The sequence below is a fragment of the Nerophis ophidion genome, linkage group LG10 (genome assembly GCF_033978795.1).
Source record: "Nerophis ophidion isolate RoL-2023_Sa linkage group LG10, RoL_Noph_v1.0, whole genome shotgun sequence".
NCBI classification, from domain to species: Eukaryota; Metazoa; Chordata; class Actinopteri; order Syngnathiformes; family Syngnathidae; genus Nerophis; species Nerophis ophidion.
Window position 1 is genome coordinate 15,402,373 of NC_084620.1, and position 16,139 is coordinate 15,418,511.

Genomic DNA, 16,139 nt, shown 5'->3' on the forward strand with positions numbered 1-16,139 from the left:
TTTGGTTAGATGTATAAACTGTTTTAGCTAAATGACTCAAAACTGCATTTTTTTTTTACAGTGTGACTTCATTTTCTTTGAAACGTTTGGAAGTATTTTCTTCAGAACCATTGTTATTGGATTCAGGTAATAAAATAAGTGTCTTAATTTACATTATCCTGATTTGAATTTGAATTAACTGTGAACTTTTAACAAATAAGGCCACAAATGGGAAACACTCAAGTCGAGGTGGCGCTACTGTTCAACAATTCCGTATCAACTGATCAAATTCCAGAAGCTGATGTGGTGGTAGCCACATTGGTGCAGGCTGTAAATAGTCCCAACAACATTTTCAACCTCACTTTGGATTCAGACTCAATAGCAGTCGTTCGTAAGTCAACATTGCATTGGTTTTATGTATTTCTGTCTCTTTTTAAAGAGTATAATAACCAAAATGTTGTTATGTTGTCCTATTATTTATTACCTACCTGAAGAACCAGAAACATCTACCCCTGGATCCACAACTCAAGGGCCAACAATGACCCTGGTGCCAACAACCATCCAGTTAACAACAACTCATGAACCAATTATCCCCCTGGTACCAACAACTCATCGGCAAACAGCCACCCATGTACCAACACCTCAGGGACCAACAACCAACCTGATATCATCTACTCATGGACCAACAACAGCCCCAGTGCCAACAGCTCATGGGCAAACAACCACCATGGTATCAACAACTATTGGACCAACATTCACCCAGGTCTCCACAACGATTGGGCAACAAACCACCCTGGTACCAACAATTCATGGACCTTTAACCACCCTGGCACCAACAACTAATGGACCAACAGCCACCAATGTACCAACAACTCATGAACCAACAACCACCCTGGCACCAACAAGTCATGAACCAACAACCACTCAGGTACAAACAACTCATGGGCAAACAACCACCTTGGAACCAATAACTCAAAGGCCAGCAACCACCCAGGTTTCCTCAACTCACGGGCCAACAACTACACAGGTACCAACAAGTCATGAACCAACAACCACCCAGGTATCTACAACTCAGGTGCAAACAACCACCCTGGTACCAACAACACTCCTGGTACCAACAACTCATGAGCAAACAACCACTTTGGAACCAATAACTCAAGGGCCAACAACCACCAAGGTTTCCACAACTCACGGCCCAACATCTACACAGGTAACCACAACTCATAGGCCAACAACCATTCAGGTATCCACAACTAATGGACAAACAACCACCCAGTTAACAACAACTCATGGACCAACAATCACCCCAGTATCAACAACGAATGGACCAACATTCACCCAATTCTCCGCAAGTGAGGGCCAAACAACCACCCTGGTACCAACAACTCGTGAGCAAACAACTCCCCTGGTACCAGCAACACTCCTGGTACCAACAACTCATGGGCAAACAACCACCTTGGAACCAATAACTCAAAGGCCAGCAACCACCCAGGTTTCCTCAACTCACGGGCCAACAACTACACAGGTACCAACAAGTCATGAACCAACAACCACCCAGGTATCTACAACTCAGGTGCAAACAACCACCCTGGTACCAACAACACTCCTGGTACCAACAACTCACGAGCAAACAACCACTTTGGAACCAATAACTCAAGGGCCAACAACCACCAAGGTTTCCACAACTCACGGCCCAACATCTACACAGGTAACCACAACTCATAGGCCAACAACCATTCAGGTATCCACAACTAATGGACAAACAACCACCCAGTTAACAACAACTCATGGACCAACAATCACCCCAGTATCAACAACGAATGGACCAACATTCACCCAATTCTCCGCAAGTGAGGGCCAAACAACCACCCTGGTACCAACAACTCATGAGCAAACAACTCCCCTGGTACCAGCAACACTCCTGGTACCAACAACTCATGGGCAAACAACCACCTTGGAACCAATAACTCAAAGGCCAGCAACCACCCAGGTTTCCTCAACTCGCGGGCCAACAACTACACAGGTACCAACAAGTCATGAACCAACAACCACCCAGGTATCTACAACTCAGGTGCAAACAACCACCCTGGTACCAACAACACTCCTGGTACCAACAACTCATGAGCAAACAACCACTTTGGAACCAATAACTCAAGGGCCAACAACCACCAAGGTTTCCACAACTCACGGGCCAACATCTACACAGGTAACCACAACTCATAGGCCAACAACCATTCAGGTATCCACAACTAATGGACAAACAACCACCCAGTTAACAACAACTCATGGACCAACAATCACCCCAGTATCAACAACGAATGGACCAACATTCACCCAATTCTCCGCAAGTGAGGGCCAAACAACCACCCTGGTACCAACAACTCATGAGCAAACAACTCCCCTGGTACCAGCAACACTCCTGGTACCAACAACTCATGGGCAAACAACCACCTTGGAACCAATCACCCACACAAGCACAACTCATGGACCCACCACCTCCAGGATCCTCACGACCAATGAGCCAACAACTACCCATGGGCCAACCACCGTCCAGGTGCCTGCAACTAATGGACCACCAACAATCCATGCACCAACAACAATGCACGGGCCCACAACAACTACTCTGGCACCAATGACTTCTGTAACCACTGCTGCAGCCACTTCTTCACCACCTGTTGTCATTCTTTCTGCAACTTTGGAGGTAGTTTTTACGGAAGATTTCAACAATGTTACTAGTGTGCAGTACAGAGCTCTTGAAACACAAGTTGTCACTGCGGTAAGTCTAATTTCCCGTTCTGTGTATTTTTCCACTTCTACTGAGTTATAGCAGGGCCAAATGTTTTTTGTCAATGAAAAAATTCAATTACAAAAGGAAAATCCAATTTTGTTAATTTTTTTTAAAACACGTCAGTGCACTTATGCACAAACATAAGTGCACACACAAAATTCAGGTCAATCCTATCAATTCATATGACAATCAATTATTTTGAACAAAGTATTTGTATACATTTTTCATTGATATATATTTTGATAAATGAGCTTCACGGTGGCAGAGGGGTTAGTGCGTCTGCCTCACAATACGAAGGTCCTGCAGTCCTGGGTTCAAATCCAGGCTCTGGATCTTACTGTGTGGAGTTTGCATGTTCTCCCCGTGAATGCGTGGGTTCCCTCCGGGTACTCCGGCTTCCTCCCACTTCCAAAGACATGCACCTGGGGATAGGTTGATTGGCAACACTAAATTGGCCCTAGTGTGTGAATGTGAGTGTGAATGTTGTATCTGTGTTGGCCCTGCGATGAGGTGGCGACTTGTCCAGGTTGTACCCCGCCTTCCGCCCGATTGAAGCTGAGATAGGTGCCAGTGCCCCCCGCGACCCCGAAAGGGAATAAGCGGTAGAAAATAGATGGATGGATGCAGATTCTTTGTTTTAGATTTTTCAGTATTTTTTTGTAACATTTCTGTTCCGGATCTTTCGTCATGATGTTTGGAACAGATTTTACATGGGAGTTATGTCATCAATTGCTTCACAAAAAGGCTATACAGACCATTCCATCTCATGTTGCCTTAATGTCTTAAAAGTTGGAAAGAGTGAAACTAAGAATTGCATTACAGTGTGTTTTAATCTAGTCTTCAAAGGTTATTTAGCCCACCTGCTTTTTTTTACAAACCCCAAAACCAATGAAGTTGGCATGTTCTGTAAAAAATACAGTGATTTGCAAATCCTTTTCAACCTATATTCAATTTAATAGACTGCAAAGACAAGATACTTAACATTCTTACTGGAAAACTTGTAATTTTTTGCAAATATTAACTCATTTGGAAGTAAATGCCTGCAACAGCTTTCAAAAACACTGGCACAAGTGTCAAAAAAGACTGAGAAGGTTGAGGAATTCTCATCAAATATTTATTTAGAACATCCCACAGGTTAACAGGCAAACTGGGAACAGGTAGGTGCCATGATTGGGTATAAAAGCAGCTTCCATGAAATGCTCAGTCATTTACAAACAAGGACAGGGCGAGCGTCACCACTTTTTGATCAAATGCGTGAGCAAATTGTCGAACAGTGTAAGAACAACATTTCTTGCAAGGAATTTAAGGATTTCACCATCTACGGTCCATAATATCATCAAAAGGTTCAGAGAATCTGGGGAAATCACTCCACGTAAGCCATGATATTACGGACCTTCGAACCCCCAGGCGGTACTGCATCAAAAAGCGACATCATTGTGTAAAGGATATCACGACATGGGCTCAGGAACATTTCAGAGAACTACTGTCAGTAACTACAGTTTGTTACTACACCTGTAAGTGCAAATTAAAACTCTACTATACAGAGCGAAAGCCATTTATCAACAACACCCAGAAACGCTGCCGGCTTTGCTGGGCCTGAGCTCATCTAAGATGGACTGATGCAAAGTGGAAAAGTATTCGGTGGTCTGACGAGTCCACATTTCAAATTGTTTTTGGAAACTGTGGACGTCGTGTCCTCCGGAACAAAGCGGAAAAGAACCATCTGGATTGGTATTGGCGCAAAGTTCAAAAGCCAGCATCTGTGATGGTAGGGGGGTGTATTATTGCCCAAGGCATGGTTAACTTACACGTCTGTGAAGGCACCATTAATGCTGAAAGGTATATAAAGGTTTTGGAGCAACATATGTTGCCATCCAAGCAACGTTATCAAGGACGCCCCTGTTTATTTCAGCAAGATTATGCCAAGCTACGTGTTACAACAACAGTGTGGTTTCTTAGTAAAAGAGTGCAGGTATGAGACTGGCCTGCCTCTGGTCCAGACCTGTCCCCCATTGAAAATGTGTGGCGCAACATGAAGCTTAAATTACCACAACAGAAAAACTTAAACTGTACATCAAGCAAGAATGGGAAAGAAATTCCACCTGAAAAGCTTAAAAAATTGGTCTCCTTAGTTCCCAAACGTTTACTGAGTGTTGTTAAAAGGAAAGGCCGTGTAACATAGTGGTAAAAATGCCCCTGTGTCAACTTCGTGGCAATGTGTTGCTGCCATTAAATTCTAAGTTATTGATTATTTGCCAAAAAAAAAATGTTTTTTTCAGTTCGAACATTAAATATGTTGTTTTGGCAGTCTATTCAAATGAATATAAGTTGAAAAGGATTTGCAAATCATTGTATTCTGGTTTTATTTACAAATTACACAACATGCCAGCTTCATTGGTTTTGGCTTTAATATTACTGTAAGCCTTGAACTGAATAGAGTATTTATTCCAATTCTTGGGATTGATTGATTGATTGAGACTTTTATTTGTAGATTGCACAGTTCAGTACATATTCCGTACAATTGACCACTAAATGTTAACACCCGAATACGTTTTTCAACATGTTTAACACCTTAATCAACTCATGGTATAAATATATACTATCAGCATAATACAGTCATCACACAAGTTATTCATCAGAGTATATACATTGAATTATTTACATTATTTACAATGATTTGTGCTTGTAAGTGATACACGGGGTATTTCGGTGATCTCCGTCACAACAGTTCCAAGCAGGCGAGGCAAGAAGCAGAGTGGGCGAGGTTTGCTTACAGCAGCTCGCCTGAGACATGAGTGTCAGGGAGGGACACGGAAGCAGATTTCTACAACAAAGTTCTGTTGTGTAAAAGAGTTGTAATATATGATCCGTGGGTCTTTTTTTCTCCTTTGCGTTCATGTTTCACGGTGTTTGATGCATTTTGCTTTATTGTAAAGATCGATCTCAAGACGGTCGACTGGGAAGTAGAGAGTAGAGATGTAGATAACTTATTCATTTATATTACTAATCCCACATTTTTTTTTCATGTACTTTATTTTATACAGCGTACAGGCTGTAAAATTCCAATTAGTTTTTTGAGGTGGTCTGTAATATTTTTAGAATTTTATCAGCCATATTGTTTGTATTCATATTGTGAGTTTAGATGTGACCCTTTTCTACAGCATTTTAGGACTTTATTTTATTTTACCAATGCTGAACAACCTAAACATGTTTAAAGTGTTCCTTAAAAAAGGGAACCAAGCACACATACAGCAAAATGCGTGACACTTTTTACAGCTTAATAATGTATCAAAAAACATTAGAAACAGACAAACTGATGGAGTCATGTTTAAAGTCAGAAATATAAGAATAAGACCAGTGAATATTGTCACACAATCATCAGTCTCTCCTCTGTTACACAGAAATATCCTGGTCCTATAATGCCATATACTGTATATACAGCATGTGCCTATATATATATATATATATATATATATATATATTGTATATACACATATATATGTTAGGGTTGTCCAGATACCAATATTTCGGTACCAGTACCTAAATGTATTTCGATATTTTTGAATACTTTTCAAAAGCTACCACAAAAAAATAAACATTTTTGGATTCATTAAAAAAAATTCTTACAATATAATTAAAATACGGTTCTTATTGCACTCAAAGAACAATTTTCAAAGATTAAAACCAAAAATAAAAGACATTAACACATTATTGCACTCAAAGAACATTGTGCAATTTGATATATTACATGGAACCTGCCATAATCTAGGATTAGGTTAGATTGGAATAGTAAGCTTTGACATTTTAATAAATGATTCATGATTATTGTTTCCACTCTTGCTTTGTGCTTTAAGACAAATACAATCATTAGCAAATACTGAAATCAATACTATGGTGAAAAGTACACAGATAGGACATGTAACAGGTAAAACACACATTGTTAAAGATAAAACACAAATTAGAACAATAGCACAGCAGGGCAGTGAGTTAACTACATTATATTCACACTTCTTGTGCAGGTTTGAATTATTGTTATTTAAATGTTTGAAGCGCAGGTGGTCTTGGCCCCTTTGGCGAGGCATGTTTTAAAGCGTTATTTTTTTTTCTTTTTGTCCTGTCCAGCTACTCAGGCAAGTCACATTGTTGATGTAGATGCCCATTTTTGCTGTACAAATTTACTTTGAAAAGGAAGTGTGGGATACTTCTCTTGTTGCCTTTTTTGTATTTGACTTTATCAAATGGATTTATATTATTATTTGACTCAGCCGGACCGGAGCAGAAAGGGATAGAAAGAGAAAAAAAGGAAAACAGAGGGGGAAATTGCAGGGACAACAGGGGGACGAGACAGAGAGACGGAAAAACAAAACACAACAAACAACAATAACAACAACAGAACAGCATCAGCAAATAGGATATGTACAAATATGATAGTAAAAGTGATAGCAAAGAAGCAGTTGGTGAAGTAAATAATAATAACACAGAAATGACAATGAACATTGTTACACTACAAATGGAACAATACAAATACCAATAGAAATAGCACTATTGATAATAAATGATAACAACCTCTGTTATCAACAACTCAATGGTTTCAAATGCAACAATACATATATGTAATGATAACTTGACATACAAAAGAAAGCAGATAAATGGAGGGGAAGAAAGACAAGCCAACTGCATTAACTTTGTAGATTGTTATAGTAAATAGGTTAAGCTTTATCTGTGTGCCGTGCGTTACCCAGATTCCCCCTAGGGCAACAACATTAATATATATTTGATGAAACGTGATCATATGCATGAGTGTATGTATGCAAATGTGCTTGTACAGTATGTGTATATGTATGTTTGAACAGTGAATGTGTGCGGATGTTTTTAACGTAACCTCACTTGAAATCTGAAGATACCAAGAAAACATTTCAACCTAAAACCAAAATTCAAGAAAAAAATAATTAACTGTAAAAAAATATGTATTTTAGCTGAAAAAAACCTGAATCCTAAATATTGAAATATACGAAATTTAGATTGAAAATAAATAATGTACTCAAAAGAATCATCAGAGTGAATTATGATTGTATTGAACCAGAATTTGTTTGTGCACTTAGTTTTGTAATAAATACACTGGTGTGTTTGACAAAATTCAACATCAAAACTAGTTTTTTTAGTTTAAAATGTTCCGAACTTTTGGCTCTAATATAGCTGCATACACTTTCCAATGATTTTAACGCAATGTATCCACATTACAGTGCAACGTCATCTACAGGGAGAGATTTGGTGTAATCTTCCTCCGCACCTTCGTCATCAGAATTATGTACGATTTTTGACAGACGACGTGAACATTGCAAGTTATTTGTTTTGTAAAAGATCGTAAAACTTTGGCATTTGTGTGCAACACAGCCGCGCGGTCGTCATCACGCGAATGGACAACACGCAAGTGGACGTGGGACTCGAGTTCAGAGACATTGTGTCAACCCCACAGAACGACGACGTTGTTTCCACCTTGGAGGAAACGCTGAGGCAACCCAACAACACGTTCAACATCAGCATCGTTCGGGACTCCGTTCAAGTCATACGTGAGTTAACCGTCATTTTCATGGCCAGATTTGTCATTCTCTCTGCTATTTTTTTTCAATGAAGTCTTCCCCAATGTTGACAGAATCCCCAAATAGAGCAAATTCAACAACGGCAAAACCTTCTTCCACCACCAAAAGGACAACGACGACGCCAGTGCAGCTAACAACGCGAACGTTAAGGTTTACGTCTGACGAGACGTTTACCAGTGACTTGCTCAATCAGTCGTCAGCTGCGTTTGTTAACCGAGCGAGGATAATCAAGACGACGGTAAGAAAAAATAGTTTATAGACAATGGAATAAAATAGCATTAGCTGGTTTGAGTTCTTGGGTCTAAAACAGTGGTTTTCAACCAGATTTTTTTAATTCCAGTACCCCCTAACCAGAGCAAAGCATTTTTGGTTGAAAAAAAGAGATAGAGAAGTAAAATACAGCACTATGTCATCCGTTTCTGATTTATTAAATTGTATAACAGTGCAAAATATTGCTCATTTGTAGTGGTCTTTCTTGAACTATTTGGAAAAAAAAGATACAAAAATAACTAAAAACTTCCTGAAAAATAAACAAGTGATTCAATTATAAATAAAGACTTCTACAGATAGAAGTAATCATCAACTTAAAGTGCCCTTTTTGGGGATCGTAATAGAGATCCATCTGGATTCATCAACTTAATTCTAAACATTTCTTCACAAAAAAAATAAATCTTTAACATCAATATTTATGGAACATGTCCACAAAAAATCTAGCTGTCTACACTGAATATTGCATTGTTGCATTTCTTTTCACAGTTTATGAACTTACATTCATATTTTGTTGAAGTGTTATTCAATAAATAGATTCATAAAGGATTTTTGAATTGTTGCTATTTTTGGAATATTTTGGAAAAATCTCACGTATCCCTTGGCATGCCTTCAAGTATCCCCAGGGGTACGCGTACCCCTGTTTGAGAACCACTGTTCTAAAATAAAATGAAAAGTATCACTCAATGATACAGTATGTAGTATGTCAGATTTTTAGCATTCATGCTAATGAGAAAACATTTTTGGAAGCACAATAGTCCGTCTGGAGCCTCCACTTTCACTGCCATCCAGTCTGCAGCGCACCCAACCCCAGTGGTTGCGACTGCGGGTGGTGGGCCCATGTGGCAGAGAGGCTGGTGTGTCCAACCACGTAGCTTCTTCGGCCTGTGGCTAGCTTGGCCACCAGGTGCCTGCTGACGAGCCCTGCCTCCGCTCCAGAGGAGGGCCCCGGGTTTCCTCCGGACCGGCTAACGCCACTTCTTTGGTCCATGGGAGTATAGTAACCCTGATGGGGGGTGGCATTCGGGTGCTACTCCTTGGCCAGGTGTCACCCTTGGGCAAGGGTGACCCGGAACCCTGTAAGGCTGGGGCGTTCAACTCCCTGAGGCGTGGTGAAGTTGAGAGAGTGGCCGTGCCAGCAATCTGAGGGTTACTGGTTCAATCCCCTGCTTCTACCATCCTAGTCACGTCCGTTGTGTCCTTGAGCAAGACACTTCATCCTTGTTCCTGATGGGTCCTGGTTAGCGCCTTGCATGGCAGCTCCCGCCATCAGTGTGTGAATGTGTGTGTGAATGGGTGAATGTGGAAATACTGTCAAAGCGCTTTGGGCTCCTTAAAAAAGGGTAGAAAAGCACTATACAAGTACAACTGTTTACCATTTTTACCAATGCACGTCCCACTGGGAGGAGACCCCGGGGCAGGTCAAGGACCAGATGGGGGATTACATCTCCTCTATGGCCTGGGAACGTTTCGGGATCTCCTCCAGGAGGAAGTTGCTAATGTTCCTCTGGAGAGGGAAGTCTGGGGGACTCTGTTGGAGCTGTTGTCCCCGCGACCCGATTCCGGATAAGCAGTTGAAGACGAATGGACAACAATAGTTAGTGTGAATGCTTGATTCTCCCAAAAAGTTAGAAATTACATCTAAAAAAAAATTATACAATTTTGTGGCAGGGGCAAAACAAAATTACTATGAATACTTGATTCTCAGCATTCCCAAAGTTTTACAAAAAATATTTGACACGTCGTAGTCAACAAAGTATATTAGTGCGAGTCAACAAAGTATATTAGAGCATTCATGTTAACATGAATGCTTAATTCACAGCGTTAACAATAGAATCCTAAAGTGATACATAAAAATGCAAATGTTTAGGCCAGGGGTCACCAACCTTTTTGAAACCAAGAGCTACTTCTTGGGTACCGATTAATGCGAAGGGCTACCAGTTTGATACACACTTAAATAAATTGCCAGAAATGGCCAATTTGCTCAATTTACCTTTAATAAATATATATATATTATATATATATATATATATATATATATATATAAATAGTATTTCTGTCTGTCATTCCGTTGTACACTTTTTTCCTTTTACAGAAGGTTTTTTGTAGAGAATAAATGATGAAAAAAACACTTATTCGAATGGTTTAAAAGAGGAGAAAACACGAAAAGAATGAAAATTAAATTTTGAAACATAGTTTATCTTCAATTTCAAATCTTTAAAATTCAAAATTAAACCGAAAAAAATGAAGACAAAAACTAGCTAATTCGAATCTTTTGGAAAAAAATTAAAAAAGAATTTATGGAACATCATTAGTAATTTTTCCCGATTAAGATTCATTTTAGAATTTAGAGGACATGTTTTAAATAGGTTAAAATCCAATCTGCACTTTGTTATAATATATAAAAAATTGGACCAAGCTATATTTCTAACAAAGACAAATCATTATTTCTTCTAGATTTTCCAGAACAAAAATTTTAAAAGAAATTCAAAAGACTTTGAAAGGATATTTAAATTTGATTCTACAGATTTTGTAGATTTGCCAGAATAATTATTTTGAATTTTAATAATAATAAGTTTGAAGAAATATTTCACAAATATTCTTCGTCGAAAAAACAGAAGCTAAAATGAAGAATTAAATTAAAATGTATTTATTATTATTTACAATAAAAAACATATATTTACTTGAACATTGATTTACATTGTCAGGAAAGAAGAGGGAGTAATTTAAAAGGTATATGTGTTTAAAAGTCCTAGAATCATTTTTAAGGTTGTATTTTTTTCTCTAAAATTGGCTTTCTGAAAGTTATGAGAAGCAAAGTAAAAAAATAAATGGATTCATTTAAACAAGTGAAGACCAAGTCTTTAAAATATTTTCTTGGATTTTCAAATTCTATTGGAGTTTTTTCTCTCTTAGAATTAAAAATGTCGAGCAAAGCGAGACCAGCTTGCTAGTAAATAAATAAAATTTAAAAAAATAGAGGCAGCTCACTGGTAAGTGCTGTTATTTGAGCTATTTTTAGAACAGGCCAGCGGGCTACTCATCTGGTCCTTACGGGCTACCTGGTGCCCGCGGGCACCGCGTCGGTGACCCCTGGTTTAAGCACACTATACTGTAGCACCGTATCTATTGAGTTTGATTACCAGCGTTCACATAATTTCATAAATTACACCAGATAAGGATTTATGTCGCAGCATTTTCAAAATGATACAAATACTATTTGAGCAGATATGCTCATGCCTAGCATTAACATTAGCTTTAGCATTAACAATGACATGAAGATTAGCAACATTATGAATGTTTAAATATGAACATTTACTAATTATGGGTGAAAACATGTTTTAGGGTTAAAAAAAAAAACAGGGTGAAGTAAAATACACATTTCGCCCGCGACTCCGAAAGGGACAAGCGGTAGAAGATGGATGGATGGATGGATGGATGGATGTTTGATTCTCAGCATTCACTAAATTATTTAAAAAAAAACAGTGCTATAAAAAAAAACAACGATTCAACTCATGTGATCAATCACAAAAAAGTATTGCATTAATCATGTATACACACAAATTAATCATACAATTTATTTTGAAGGTATATGCTCATTTCCTTTGAAGGAGAACTGCACTTTTTTGGGGAATTTTGCCTATTCTTCATAATCCTTATGAGAGATATGAAGACAAAAGTTTCTGTTTTGCAATCTAACATGCAAAAAATGGCTAAATCTAGGTGACTTGCAATGCAGCTAATGGAAGCAATCCATTCGAACGCTAAATCAGTTTAAAATGCATTAAAAACTGTCAGCAATACTTTTATTTACACTTTGTAACCTGTATAATAACCAAGCTGCAGCGATATCGTTTTTGTAAGAGCGAACACTGGCAAACTCTTTTTCCAGTGTAGTAACACATTGGCATGCTTCGGTATTAGCCGTAAAAGCTAGCTACGGCAAGAGATAAGCTCGCTTCTACGTCAGCACCAGAATCTCAATTGGGTTTGTAATGCACAACACAATGCGATAAAACACTAATCATGAACAATGATATTACAGTATCTGTAAAGTATTAGCCCACATGTCATGTTTTGTTTGCACATAGTTAGCTTGCTCAACAGTTTATGTACTGTAGTTGTAATGACACGCATGACATGCTGCATGTATCATGATCAATATTATAGTGACTTACTTGATGGACAGTTGTGTGTTTGGTCCAGCTGTCCCCGAACGTTTTTCCTGGTTTAGTTTGGGAAAGCACTCCATTTATGTCGAAATAACTTGGCTCCAAGTTCCAAATTTACAGCGACAATGTCAGGCTGACCTCAGTCTCTCAGCTTACGTCTGCTCCAATCTTTCAGCTTCTCTTTGTGCTGGTTTCTCTAAGCAGGAGTACATCCTCCGTTTTTCAGCTTTAAAAAGATAAGGTTGTGATTCCTCATTTTCCAAAAATTGTCATCTTCGTTGTCTGTTACCAAGTCTGCCATGATTAGAAAAAACTTGCATTTGTTCGTTGGAATTAATCATAATTTGCCACTGTTTGCTGTATGTTTTTTTAACAGCTCCAAAATGTTTTAAATTTGAATCAAGCTCAGACATACAGTAGTACACACTATACAGAGGTGTCAAACTCGTTTTCATTGCGGGCCACATGGCAGTTATGGCTGCCTTCAGAGAGCCCATTACAATAGTAAATTATATATGAATGTATATATAATTACTAATTATATATATATATATATTAGGGATGTGGGAAAAAATCGATTCGAATACAAATCGAATCGTTTACGTTGTGCGATTCAGAATCGATTCTCTTTTTTTTTTTAATCGATTTTTTTTTTTTTTTTTTTAAAAGGGGTTTTTTGTTTTTTTTTAATCAATCCAACAAACCACTACACAGCAATACCATAACAATGCAATCCAATTCCAAAACCAAACCTGACCCAGCAACACTCAGAACTGCAATAAACAGAGCAATTGAGAGGAGACAAACACGACACAGAACAAACCAAAAGTAGTGAAACAAAAATGAATATTATCAACAACAGTATCAATATTAGTTATAATTTCAGCATAGCAGTGATTAAAATCCCTCACTGACATTATCATTAGACATTTATAAAAATAAAAATAAAGAACAATAGTGTCACAGTGGCTTACACTTGCATCGCATCTCATAAGCTTGACAACACACTGTGTCCAATGTTTTCACAAAGATAAAATAAGTCATATTTTTGGTTTGTTTAATAGTTAAAACAAATGTACATTATTGCAATCAGTTGATAAAACATTGTCCTTTACAATTATTAAAACTTTCTTTTTTTAAATCTACTACTCTGCTGGAATGTCAGCAGACTGGGGTAGATCCTGCTGAAATCCTATGTATTGAATGAATACAGAATCGTTTTGAATAGGAAAAATATCGTTTTTGAATCGAGAATCGAATCGAATCGAAAAAATCTATATATTATCGAATCGTGACCCCAAGAATCGATATTGAATCGAATCGTGGGACACCCAAAGATTCACAGCCCTAATATATATATATATATATATATTTATTTTTTTTTAAATTTTTTGCATACACTAAAAACATTTTTCACATTTTACAGTATTTTTGGAAAATTTTGAGGATATAAAAGGAAATGGATAAACAGTACCAATGTTTTCACTGTTTATTTACGGTAACTTTAACAACTGTTTTTTTTTAACAGTAAACATAATTTTTACAGTGTACAATTTGATGGATAACTTGCTTTGAAAACATGAGTCACGCCAATATTAAAGTACTTATTTTGATTTTTATCAAAAAATGTTTGGAATGTATGTTATATGTTGTATTTGTTGCAATATTAGATCGAGCTTAAAATATATGTCATTACTTGCAGTATATTTATTGTTTTCTGTAAAAATTTAAAGTTAATACATTTAGTAAGAAAAGTGTACGCATATTAATTCCAGGCTTCAGTGGGAACTACATGAAATGATGTGGCGGGCCACATCTGGCCCTTGGGCCTCGATTTTGACACCTGTACATTGTAACATCCTTTGCTTTGCAATGTTTCTTGCATGTCTCTGCAAATACTGTAAAAATGGGCTTGAGTTACTGGTATTTAGAACACTTTTACTTTTCAAACGTAGTAAAAGAACTGTAAAACTAAGAGATATCCCACTTTTTTCTGCACAATGAAATTGAGTCATGTCAGCCATTGTTCATTCATCCATAAATGTATATCACTATTTCTCTGCAGCTTGAGCCTTTCTACAGCAGCGCCTTCTCATCATTCAAGTCTTTGACAGCAACGTCATTTAGGTATTTTATTGTTTATAAAAACATATTTGTATGTTCCTGGTAGTATGAATTCATCTTACAATGTTTTTTTTTCATTAGTAATGGCTCAATCATCAACAACATGGACCTGAGGTTCACTTCGGGATCGGTGCCCAACAACACCGCCATTGGGAATGTTTTGATTGCCGCTGCGCGGAACATCACGGCGTTCAACGTGAACACCGCGTCCATTTTTGTGAACGGCATGCGTAAGTTCATTTCTTTTGTTGGTTTCTTCAAAACAAATCAACATACAAAATCACACTTAAAATTCTTCACGTTTCTAGAAGTTTCAAGCGGAGCGAGCCACTTGACGAGCATCATCAGCGCATCCTGGCTTGGGCTGTTGTCATGGTTACTGTCCTGCCAGCACTAGCATCAACACCAGTGTATTATTTTAATATATAGAACGATCGGTGATATATATTTTCATTGCATTTTGCGTTTCAGAATCATAAAAATGGTGAAAATAATCCAAAATAGGCAAGTATTGAGGTTTGTTTGGGTAGCTAATAAGATATTAAGTTAAGCTGTGTATTCCTGCTCCGCAATATCACATTACTGGCTGTGTTGTACAACAATGTAATGGGTAAAAAAAATACACAAAATCACACTATATTTGCTTGTATTTGCAATTACTTTAATTCCCAAATGTTTTTTTTAATCATGACAAAGTATATTGCTCATAACATCCTGAATGAAAATTGCTTCATTGTGCAAAGAACTATTAAAAAAATGAAACGCATGATTCATCATTTTCTTTTTTGTATAAATAACACAAAAAAATCTGTTTCTTTCCCAACATGTTTTTATACTTAACATATAATAGAGGACAATTGGCAAAACACAGCTTAGGCACAGAAATATTTAATAAACAAGTAGTAGTTTTGCTCACAATATTAGGTGTGCCAACAACCAAAATATTTGCTACCTTAAAAATATTAAATACAAAAAGAATAATAGGTACAAATGAGGCCATTATATTGTGTGCGACAGAGCTTTCAAAAGTAAGTTATAACTGACGTCAAAATATTAGCTATGTCCCAAATACTAAATTCAGTTTTTTTTTAGCTAGACCTAGGGCCAAAATATTTGGGCCAAACATAAGATGCAGCAGAGGCCAACATATTAGGTACACTTGGACCAGTGGTTCTCAAACCTTTTTCACCAAGTACCCTTGGCGGCATA

General features: G+C 37.6%; 1 protein-coding gene across 1 annotated transcript; it reads left to right on the forward strand.

The window, feature by feature from the left end:
* Nucleotides 1–212: 212 nt before the first annotated feature.
* Nucleotides 213–15,696, forward strand: LOC133560258 (mucin-2-like). Its single transcript, XM_061912590.1, has 8 exons — nucleotides 213–370; nucleotides 474–2,755; nucleotides 8,011–8,075; nucleotides 8,162–8,337; nucleotides 8,421–8,605; nucleotides 14,872–14,933; nucleotides 15,012–15,160; nucleotides 15,239–15,696. Exons 2-8 carry the CDS (start codon nucleotides 518–520, stop codon nucleotides 15,325–15,327), a joined length of 2,964 nt encoding a protein of 987 aa, XP_061768574.1. The 5' UTR covers nucleotides 213–370; nucleotides 474–517; the 3' UTR covers nucleotides 15,328–15,696.
* The last annotated feature ends 443 nt before the right edge of the window (nucleotides 15,697–16,139 follow it).

What these genes read in the sequence shown, in the direction of transcription:
- LOC133560258 (XM_061912590.1), top strand. Translation starts at nt 518, where the DNA reads ATGACCCTGGTGCCAACAACCATCCAGTTAACAACAACTCATGAACCA. An exon ending in AAACACAAGTTGTCACTGCG is followed by an intron (nt 2,756 to 8,010) that starts GTAAGTCTAATT and finishes TCCACATTACAG; the next exon opens with TGCAACGTCATCTACAGGGA. An exon ending in TTGACAGCAACGTCATTTAG is followed by an intron (nt 14,934 to 15,011) that starts GTATTTTATTGT and finishes TTTTTTCATTAG; the next exon opens with TAATGGCTCAATCATCAACA.